The 11,608-nt window shown below is 34.0% G+C and overlaps 1 protein-coding gene across 1 annotated transcript in view; it reads right to left on the bottom strand.

Annotated features, from left to right (window-relative positions):
• LOC125664350 (leucine-rich repeat and coiled-coil domain-containing protein 1-like) overlaps positions 1 to 11,608 on the bottom strand; it is a 123,441-nt gene that overhangs the window by 92,399 nt on the left and 19,434 nt on the right. The window contains exons 8-9 of the mRNA XM_056152159.1: positions 11,415 to 11,469; positions 8,518 to 8,701 (exon numbers count right to left, since the gene is read on the bottom strand). Of these exons, the coding sequence (XP_056008134.1) occupies positions 8,518 to 8,701; positions 11,415 to 11,469 (239 nt within the window). The remainder of the gene's footprint in view (positions 1 to 8,517; positions 8,702 to 11,414; positions 11,470 to 11,608) is intronic.

Here is an 11,608-nt window from a genome sequence, read left to right as displayed (position 1 = left end):
TATTTATTCCTTATGAAACTTAATCTACCAAGTCAGTCAAATCCCTTCAAGATCAAAATAATAACACCTCCCATATAATTACTGATTACTCCCCTCACAGGCAGCTGTAAATCAGTATGAGGACAAATACTTCACCAGGTCTGTGACCAGGACCAATGTGGAGGTTCAGGATTCCCCCCTTTCGAAGCCTGCATGCTGTCTTGTTTTACTTCAATGACGAACAACAGAGGGCGCTAATGTGCCCATTCCAACATGTCTATCATATCTGCTTATCATTTCAAGTAACTCATAAAATTCCCATAAACCAACACCCGAGAGCCACAGCACTGGTATTTGTGGTTTGTTTTTCTATCCTACATTTTTAACATACATATTGCCAATAGAATTCCAGCTGATGCAGTAGTGTTTGCATGATTTCAATTAACTTAAAAAGGTACCAGGCGATCAAGAACACGGCCGTCAGCAGTGTTGTGTGTGCAACACTCCTATGTGGTTCTTCTGGGAGTTTGAATTTACAGAATACTTTTGATTATTGTTTTTCATTCACATTCTAAATATCATGAAGCCAAGAAAAAACAACCCTGCTCAACAACACTTCCAAGAGAGTCCAACCTCCAACCAGTTTTAAGAATTCTACCGATTTTGTGATGGTACGTGAGAAGGTAACGTGGTTGGCCACTCCATCACGTGTTTCCTCCGGGTACTCCGGTTTCCTCTTACATCAATAACCGTGTCACGCCAAATTCCGACGCAATGAGGAACATTAATATAAGCTGTAAAACTTATTTGTTAATCGTCTGACGTCATAAGATAGATAAAGCCTAAACTTGCGTGATTTCTTGTCATTTGTTTGTTAAACATCATAAGATAAATAAAGTTTAAACTTGTGCGATTTCTTGTAATTTGCAATTAAAACTTTTTTATTGTTTCCGCTGTTTTCTGCCCCAAACACTATTCATGTCAGTTTTATATTTGCAAAACAGTGCAACTTTGTGAATAAGATTAATATTTCTACCAATGACGCATCTTTGAAAGACACAAACGTTGTAACAATTTAAATCTTGTTCACAAATTCACTCTTTTATTTGCAGAAAGGAAAACAATATTTAAACGAGCATATTTTGCACAGAATTTCAGGAATACAGGAAAACTTGTATATTTTGAATTGAACATACTCTTTTGTCAAGATATTAAGGACAGAAGGATGGGACACAAGTTCTTATAACTTAGAACACCCTCTCCTAACTTGTGTAGATATGATGTCAACCTTAGAATTACCAGTATTTAATTAGAACACCCTCTCCTAACTTGTGTAGATATGATGTCAACCTTAGAATTACCAGTATTTAATTAGAACACCCTCTCCTAACTTGTGTAGATATTATGCCAGCCTTAGAATTACCAGTATTTAATTAGAACACCCTCTCCTAACTTGTGTAGATATGATGTCAACCTTAGAATTACCAGTATTTAATTAGAACACCCTCTCCTAACTTGTGTAGATATGATGTCAACCTTAGAATTACCAGTATTTAATTAGAACACCCTCTCCTAACTTGTGTAGATATTATGCCAGCCTTAGAATTACCAGTATTTAATTAGAACACCCTCTCCTAACTTGTGTAGATATGATGTCAACCTTAGAATTACCAGTATTTAATTAGAACACCCTCTCCTAACTTGTGTAGATATGATGTCAACCTTAGAATTACCAGTATTTAATTAGAACACCCTCTCCTAACTTGTGTAGATATTATGCCAGCCTTAGAATTACCAGTATTTAATTAGAACACCCTCTCCTAACTTGTGTAGATATGATGTCAACCTTAGAATTACCAGTATTTAATTAGAACACCCTCTCCTAACTTGTGTAGATATGATGTCAACCTTAGAATTACCAGTATTTAATTAGAACACCCTCTCCTAACTTGTGTAGATATGATGTCAACCTTAGAATTACCAGTATTTAATTAGAACACCCTCTCCTAACTTGTGTAGATATTATGCCAGCCTTAGAATTACCAGGATTTAATTAGAACACCCTCTCCTAACTTGTGTAGATATGATGTCAACCTTAGAATTACCAGTATTTAATTAGAACACCCTCTCCTAACTTGTACAGATATGATGTCAGCCTTAGAATTACCAGGATTTAATTAGAACACCCTCTCCTAACTTGTGTAGATATGATGTCAGCCTTAGCATTACCAGGATTTAATTAGAACACCCTCTCCTAACTTGTGTAGATATGATGTCAGCCTTAGAATTACCAGGATTTAATTAAATTAAATAATTAAAACAACATAATTATGGAAATGTATAAGTTATACAGAATCTCTCACTTTCATTGAAAAAAAAATAATTAAAAAATCATTTAAGGACCTATGTTAGGTTTTTAATATGTATAAAATTTCCCACATATATAAACACAACTACATATATGTAAGCATCTTTTGAATCCTCTTGGACCATTTACCGTCTTGGTATTCCATTTTCATACAAAGTATATAACTACAAAGCTGTTACCTACTTTAACTCAACACACAGCAGTCAAAGTACTGTTTCCTGTAAGACTTACGCATAGATTCTGTGTTTCATAGTAAAGAACAGTTTCTATCACAATATGACCAGTATGCATGGTGGATAGGAGTTTTCCATTCAAGCTGTATATCAAGTAAATTTGGTGCACTGTGAATGTTGGTATTTTTTGGCGGAAGAAAAGTCACCAAAAGATAAAAGTGCCAATTTTTTTTTATCATATCAATGGTACACTAATAAAACTGCGTCAAAAATAAAATAAAATAAATAAATGGCCAAGGTTTCAAATTTACTTCTTTTTAGAAAATTCCACTAAATATTCCCATCACTAAAATTATTAGACATGCAGTATTTAGAAACAAAATGGTCCCTAGTCTTTTCTATCAAGAGAACTTGACAACTGATATTTTTTAATGAACTTTTTTTTTCTCCCCAAAGTAAGTGACATTATGCAGATGAAACGAACTACACATTTAAAAAAAAACCACACAGCCCAACAGCAAGTGATTGGGATGCAATTGTGGATATTTTCATGTCAAAATAATTTCTAGACACAAAAACATTTTGAACATGAAGGAATTTCTGCCAAAAAATCACACAGTAATATGTCAAAATTGAACAAGAAATCTACATGCCCTTGTTCCGTGCTCGGGTCGCTTAAAGTACAAACACACGATATTTAACAGAGTGAGTTGTATGTTTACAAAAATCACCGAGTGCACTTTATATTTATACTACAATTCTGTCTCAATAGTTACCACTGCACTTTATCAAACAGCTAACGATTACCCTACCTATAAACTTATTGATACCATAAAGATGTAATTCACAACAATGAAATCTATGTATCATTAAAATGCAGCATAAAGAATTACAAATTTCATTACACTTGTTGAGTATATTTGAGATCTAGAGCACACTAAAGGTTTTTTTTTTAAATTTTTTTTTATTCATGGACTTAAACTAAATAGGTCAAACACATTGCTCTCCCTAAATCTGATAATCTCTGCTAGATATTCTACCATGTATACTTTGACATTTTTATTATCCTTATTAAAACCTTATAATTAAAACAAGAAATTTAAAATAAAATTGTTAGTTGAGTGTGATTGAAATCTTTAAAAACCATTACTTACTCAATTAGGTCTTTAATGAAAAGTAAACAAGCATTCAACGTTAAATTCATTTGTACTAGTACATGTGTACTTAAATGAAAGGAGCACATTGTTTGCAGTTCATTTCCACTGTACATTTGATAGTACATGGTTAAATGAAAATGCTTATTCAATATCTATACATTCATACAAACATTCAAACATAAAATACCAAGGATAATCCATGAAAGCTCGAAAGCTTAATTATTTCCAATAGGGTCCTTTGATGCACAGATGTTGGCGCTAGAGAGTCATTTATGTAGGAGGAAACCAAAGTACTCGTAGGAAACCCACGTGTCCGAATGAGCGACCGCCATATCCTCTCACATACAACCACTGCCGATCACGGGGATCAAATTCAGGTCGCAGCGGTGAGAAGCGAGAGCAACACCTAAATTTGTTGCAGTTTAATTTTACTAAGAGATAAATCCATTAAATTAACACTTTGATCAGTGAAATAATATGATCTGCAGCTTTCCGTAGTATGGAAATAAAACCTGGAATTTTACAAGAGATATGCAAAAGTCATCAGAGTTAAAAGCAACAACGCTCAATCAAGCAGATGTTAATTATTTTTAAATAATGAAATTTCTAAATTCAGTTTTTCTAAGGTCCAAGAGTAAAAGCATGTTTTAAAAATAAATCATGAACGACTGTCAGACAAAGTCCAATGAAGTCTATTCTGTCTGGTGGGAAGTTTTGAGCATGTTCCAAGATTGGAATGGACTTCATCAGACCAAGGTGTTATTTTCTTAATGTTTGTCACATGTTGCTGTGCATTAGACATCTGTTTAGTTCACCCACACATTTTGTTTGTAAATCTTGCGCATTTTGTCCTGAACTTATCTGGTTTCCTTCTACTTATGTTCGTTGGACACGAGTCACAGCCGAACTACCGGACATGATACGGCTAAACCTGAGGTGCAACAGACACCGACCGAACATCAGGTCCTTAAGTATTCTACCCAGTACTTATTCATCAATCCGTCAGTGAAATCCATTAACTGATCATTACGCTCATCAGGTCATTAAATGTCTTACCCAGTACTTATTTGTCACTCCGTTGGTGAAATCCATTAACTGATCATTACTCATCATCCATTAACTGATCATTATACGCTCATCTTCCATTAAATGATCATTACACTCATCATCCATTAACTGATCATTACGCTTATCATCCATTAACTGATCATTACTCATCATCCATTAACTGATCATTACGCTCATCATCCATTAACTGATCATTACACTCATCATCCATTAACTGATCATTACTCATCATCCATTAACTGATCATTACTCATCATCCATTAACTGATCATTACTCATCATCCATTAACTGATCATTACACTCATCATCCATTAACTGATCATTACGCTCATCATCCATTAACTGATCATTACTCATCATCCATTAACTGATCATTACACTCATCATCCATTAACTCATCATTATGCTCATCATCCATTAACTGATCATTACTCATCCATTAACTGATCATTACTCTCATCATCCATTAACTGATCATTAATCATCATCCATTAACTGATCATTACACTCATCATCCATTAACTCATCATTACGCTCATCATCCATTAACTGATCATTACTCATCATCCATTAACTGATCATTACACTCATCATCCATTAACTGATCATTACGCTCATCATCCATTAACTGATCGCTCATCATCCATTAACTGATCATTACACTCATCATCCATTAACTGATCATTATTCATCATCCATTAACTGATCATTACACTCATCATCCATTAACTGATCATTACTCATCATCCATTAACTGATCATTACTCATCATCCATTAACTGATCATTACACTCATCATCCATTAACTGATAATTACTCATCTTCCATTAACTCATCATTACGCTCATCATCCATTAACTGATCATTACTCATCATCCATTAACTGATCATTACTTATCATCCATTAACTCATCATTACGCTCATCATCCATTAACTGATCATTACTCATCATCCATTAACTGATCATTACTTATCATCCATTAACTGATCATTACGCTCATCATCCATTTATGTGCTGTATACACTGATTGTGAGAGCCTCAAGCAGCGACGGTGACATCAACAAATAACGACTGGATTGTGCTCTGTCACTGCCTTTATCCGTTGGATGTCCATTTACGATATCCAGTAAGGCGAGACTGATCCAACACCTTCCAAAGCTTAATAGCTTACAAAATTGCCAATTTTTGGCCCCAATTAATTTTTTTTAAGGGATATGCAAAGTTCTACAAATCCAGGTCATGATTCATCATTACTCCCCGATTCATCATTACTCCCCGATTCATCATCATTACTCCCCGATTCACCATTACTCCCCGATTCATCATTACTCCCCGATTCACCATTACCCATCTAACAACAAATTCATACTTATCCTTCCGTTATCTATGTAGCTTACAATAACAAGAATTTGGGCCAAATTAGACCGTTATTGAACCTTGTCCTTTGATATACACCCGATACTGTTTAAGTAGTTTACTAGCAGCATTCATATCTCAGTTCTTTAGTGCTCCCTCATTCATAACACAAAATATACATATCAAATATAACATATATATATAAATATAATATATATACAGTGGAACCCTGTTATTACGTTTTCCATTTTGTCACGATAAAATAACGTAATACCGGGGGCAACGTAATAAACGTTCCCAGTGAAATCCGTTAAAAATATCATTTGGAAATTGTATATCGTCCGTTGGTACTCCGTGAAGGGGTGTGTGAATATATCTTTACTGTTTCTTTGTTTAAAAGACTATTATACTTTGTTTTATTTACATCTTATCTTTAATATCCGTAATTCTTCATGTTCTTATCCCTTTTCTTTATTTCTGGTGTAGGATACATAAGGATGTTTTGATAAACGTTGTTTTTTCTGCATTCGTTTGGACCGCCATTTTGTTCAACTTTAAAACAATGCGTTCATGTAAATTTCTATCAATAACTCGTTCCGGTTCGTATTCAACATTCGTATTAAAAAAATAACAAAACATCGTTTTATTAAGTTCTCTAATTACACAATACACAACACAATAAAAAAAAATCCCACCCCAAAACAACAAAACTATAGACACAAAACGCACACGATACCCAACACTTACACACTTTTCTCACCAACGATAAACACGGAGAACAATTTAAGCGCAATCCACATAAAAAAAAAAATATAATGATGCACGAAGATTTCATTTATAACGCTAAATGATGGCATTAAAATCACGTGCGCATCAAGGGATTTTAGAATATTCACTGAGGTAAATGCCGTGCGCGAATCGGCTGATAACACAGGACAGTTTGATTGGTGTATGTATGGACGAGATTTACGAACACCCAAGCTGCATGTCCAAACAACAGACAATTTTTTAATTGACCACCTTTCGTCACCTATGTCCAAGCAGTTACCCAAGCGGTTTTAACAATGCTATGATAAATCTTGTCTTTCATGTTCGGTACCAAAGCTGTACGTAAATAGAGTTTTAATAGCGAAGGTAATCACACTATGCTGAACACTCAGGTGGTTGAGAAATTATTTCTTCGATTATCAAAATATGAAAAATGAAGTAAATTTCATAGAGTACAATGTCTAAATAAACATTATTTAATTGTTTATCACTGGCTTCGATACGAGGTATTCACCTGTATTGATGTCGCTAGATCTATCGAAGCATGATCAGTCAAGCGTCTCTAATCCCCAAACAGACCAGGAAATTTACGTGGTGACTGCCTCAGACAGTCAAGGTGTGAATGGCTTATTATTTTGAGAATCATTATTGAATAATTAGGGGTTTATTACGTTTTTGTCGGAAATTTTACAACGTAATACCGAGTCCCGGCATCTTAGGACAACGTAATAACGAGGTCTATTTTATATAGGTTTGTTAAGAAATGGTTTTGTGCTTTGAAATTCCAACGTAATATGCGGACTAACGTATTAAAGGGGGAACGTAATAACGGGGTTCCACTGTACATACATGTAAATAAATATATATATTATATGAAATGTTCAAATACATAATATATATATACATGTGCTACAGTTAGGTACAAAGCATTACAAATATACACATGTACACATACTGTATTTCAGTAAACAGATGCTTTGAAACCTTCTGTCAGTTAAATGTGTTGTATATATGATTTGTAAAGTTCAGGCCAAAGACATTTTTTTCTGTTACCAACATGACTGTTTACTCCACTTATATTGAAGTTCCTTATAGTGAACTTTCAGTTATATTGAACTCTCTGTTATATTGAAGTTAAAAAAAATCCCCAGTAACAATATATAGTTCAACATCAGTTATATTGGACGTTGGATATGAAGTGCAATTCAGGTTGGTCCCCTGAATTCCCACATATCCAGAGTGTAATGTATTTCTGTGCTTTCCGCACACCTCTCTCTCCAATTTCACCAGTATACCTGTTGATTGTTATGATCCCCATTCTCTTGTATCACATCGACTTGTGTAATACCACTCTAACACCCCCCCCCCCCCCAAATTTCCATATGTATTGTGTTAATAGTAGTAACACACACACCCCTCTCTGTTTTCCCCAGTATCACGTTTTACCTGTTGGCTGTCAGGCTTTGTCCGCTCCCTCCCCCCTTTTCCCTGTCCCTCAGTATCACGTTTTACCTGTTGGCTGTCAGGCTTTGTCCGCTCCCTCCCCCCTTTTCCCTGTCCCTCAGTATCACGTTTTACCTGTTGGCTGTCAGGCTTTGCCCTCTCCCCCCCCCCCCTTACCATGTCCCTCAGTATCATGTTTTACCTGTTGGCTGCAGGGCTTTGACTGCTCTCTGCTCCGCCGGGGCTGACAGCTTCCTTCCGACACCGTGAAGCAACTGTGCTTTTACGATAACTTGGAATTCGAGACTTCCTTGTCTTGCGATTTCCTGGAGATCTACTTCTCCGACGGAGGGAGTCATGGTCACTTTCATCTGTCGTATCAACATCTACATCAAACAAATGTTTATATCATCAGACTCTCATATCAACATCTACATCCAACAAACGTTTATATCATCAGACTGTCGTATCAACATCTACATCAAACAAACGTTTACATCATCAGACTGTCGTATCAACATCAAACAAATGTTTATATCATCAGACTGTCATATCAACATCTACATCAAATGTTTATATCATCAGACTGTCATATCAACATCTACATCAGACAAACGTTTATATCATCAGACTGTCGTATCAACATCTACATCAGACAAACGTTTATATCATCAGACTGTCGTAAGGACATCTACATCAGACAAACGTTTATATCATCAGACTGTCGTAACAATATCTGCATCAAACGTTTATATCATCAGACTGTCGTATCAACATCTACATCAGACAAACGTTTATATCATCAGACTGTCGTATCAACATCTACATCAGACAAACGTTTATATCATCAGACTGTCGTATCAACATCTACATCAGACAAACGTTTATATCATCAGACTGTCGTATCAACATCTACATCAGACAAACGTTTATATCATCAGACTGTCATATCAACATCTACATCAAACAAACATTTATATCATCAGACTGTCATATCAACATCTACATCAGACAAACGTTTATATCATCAGACTGTCGTATCAACATCTACATCACACAAACGTTTATATCATCAGACTGTCGTATCAACATCTACATCAGACAAACGTTTATATCATCAGACTGTCGTATCAACATCTACATCAGACAAACGTTTATATTATCAGACTGTCGTATCAACATCTACATCAGACAAACGTTTATATCATCAGACTGTCGTATCAACATTTATATGTAATGATTGATAAGCTTACTTTATATTTATATTATCAGACTGTCGTATCAACATTTATATGTAATGATTGATAAGCTTACTTTATATTATCAGACTGTCGTATCAACATTTATATGTAATGATTGATAAGCTTACTTTATATTTATATTATCAGACTGTCGTATCAACATTTATATGTTATGATTGATAAGCTTACTTTATATTTATATTATCAGACTGTCGTATCAACATTTATATGTTATGATTGATAAGCTTACTTTATATTTATATTATCAGACTGTCGTATTAATATTTATATGTTATGATTGATAAGCTTACTTTATATTTATATTATCAGACTGTCGTATTAACATTTATATGTAATGATTGATAAGCTTACTTTATATTTATATTATCAGACTGTCGTATTAACATTTATATGTTATGATTGATAAGCTTACTTTATATTTATATTATCAGACTGTCGTATCAACATTTATATGTAATGATTGATAAGCTTACTTTATATTATCAGACTGTCGTATTAACATTTATATGTTATGATTGATAAGCTTACTTTATATTTATATTATCAGACTGTCGTATTAACATTTATATGTAATGATTGATAAGCTTACTTTATATTTATATTATCAGACTGTCGTATCAACATTTATATGTAATGATTGATAAGCTTACTTTATATTTATATTATCAGACTGTCGTATCAACATTTATATGTAATGATTGATAAGCTTACTTTATATTTATATTATCAGACTGTCGTATCAACATTTATATGTTATGATTGATAAGCTTACTTTATATTTATATTATCAGACTGTCGTATCAACATTTATATGTTATGATTGATAAGCTTACTTTATATTATCAGACTGTCGTATTAACATTTATATGTAATGATTGATAAGCTTACTTTATATTTATATTATCAGACTGTCGTATTAACATTTATATGTAATGATTGATAAGCTTACTTTATATTATCAGACTGTCGTATCAACATTTATATGTTATGATTGATAAGCTTACTTTATATTTATATTATCAGACTGTCGTATTAACATTTATATGTAATGATTGATAAGCTTACTTTATATTATCAGACTGTCGTATTAACATTTATATGTTATGATTGATAAGCTTACTTTATATTTATATTATCAGACTGTCGTATTAACATTTATATGTAATGATTGATAAGCTTACTTTATATTTATATGTAATGATTGATAAGCTTACAGCCAGAATAACTTGTCAACAACTACCATAAAACTGGTACTTTATTGCATCAAATGGAGAAAATTGGAGTGCAGTTGCATAATTTAAGACAGTCTCCAGCACTTCTGTCTTTAGCTTCCTTTAAATCTGAAAACATTGGACAGGACCTCTTATTGCTATCTGTTTACTAAGTTCTTCATGAAATTGTGAAATGTAAAAACCTTACATGCTTAGGCCGATGTCAATTTCACAATAAAGTCACCTGACGGGAGTCAGTGGCCACGTTAATTTCTCCAGTTTATAATAAAACTGACACGATTATTGCTAGGAAGTCCAAGAACAGCCTCACCAGGTATGATGTATGGTAACCGAGACGTAACCCTCCTGAAGCTGTTACGACAACCAGACTGTCAATCATACTATTCAATGAGAGCTAAGGGAAGTAACTCCTTCATGTTATTCTACAGCTGCAGCAGTTTACCAGATCTTATCAACACATGTAAGTACCCAATAACTTCGCGTCAAGAAAACAAATGTACATAACATAGGAAACTTGATGAAGTCACTAATTGCTACTGCAAATGTTCACTCCATAATCTCAAAATCTTGATATCTGTCATTCTCTGAACAATCCGTGTACAAACCTCGTTTTGCCACATGCTTTCTTGGGGTTGTTTTGGTGCCATCTCTGGAAGTCACCTGAAATACAAATTCAATGTATGATTTTCACAATTACATCATCAGGTCAATAGGTCATAATTCACACAAAATGTGCAGCCTTGATAATAAGAAGACCTATATAAAAATTCCTACGGTTTAATGGAACATAATTCACCCT

The sequence above is a fragment of the Ostrea edulis genome, chromosome 1, assembly GCF_947568905.1.
Source record: "Ostrea edulis chromosome 1, xbOstEdul1.1, whole genome shotgun sequence".
NCBI classification, from domain to species: Eukaryota; Metazoa; Mollusca; class Bivalvia; order Ostreida; family Ostreidae; genus Ostrea; species Ostrea edulis.
The sequence above is the reverse complement of the archived record's forward strand: the minus strand, read 5'-3'. Positions and strand labels throughout refer to the sequence as shown.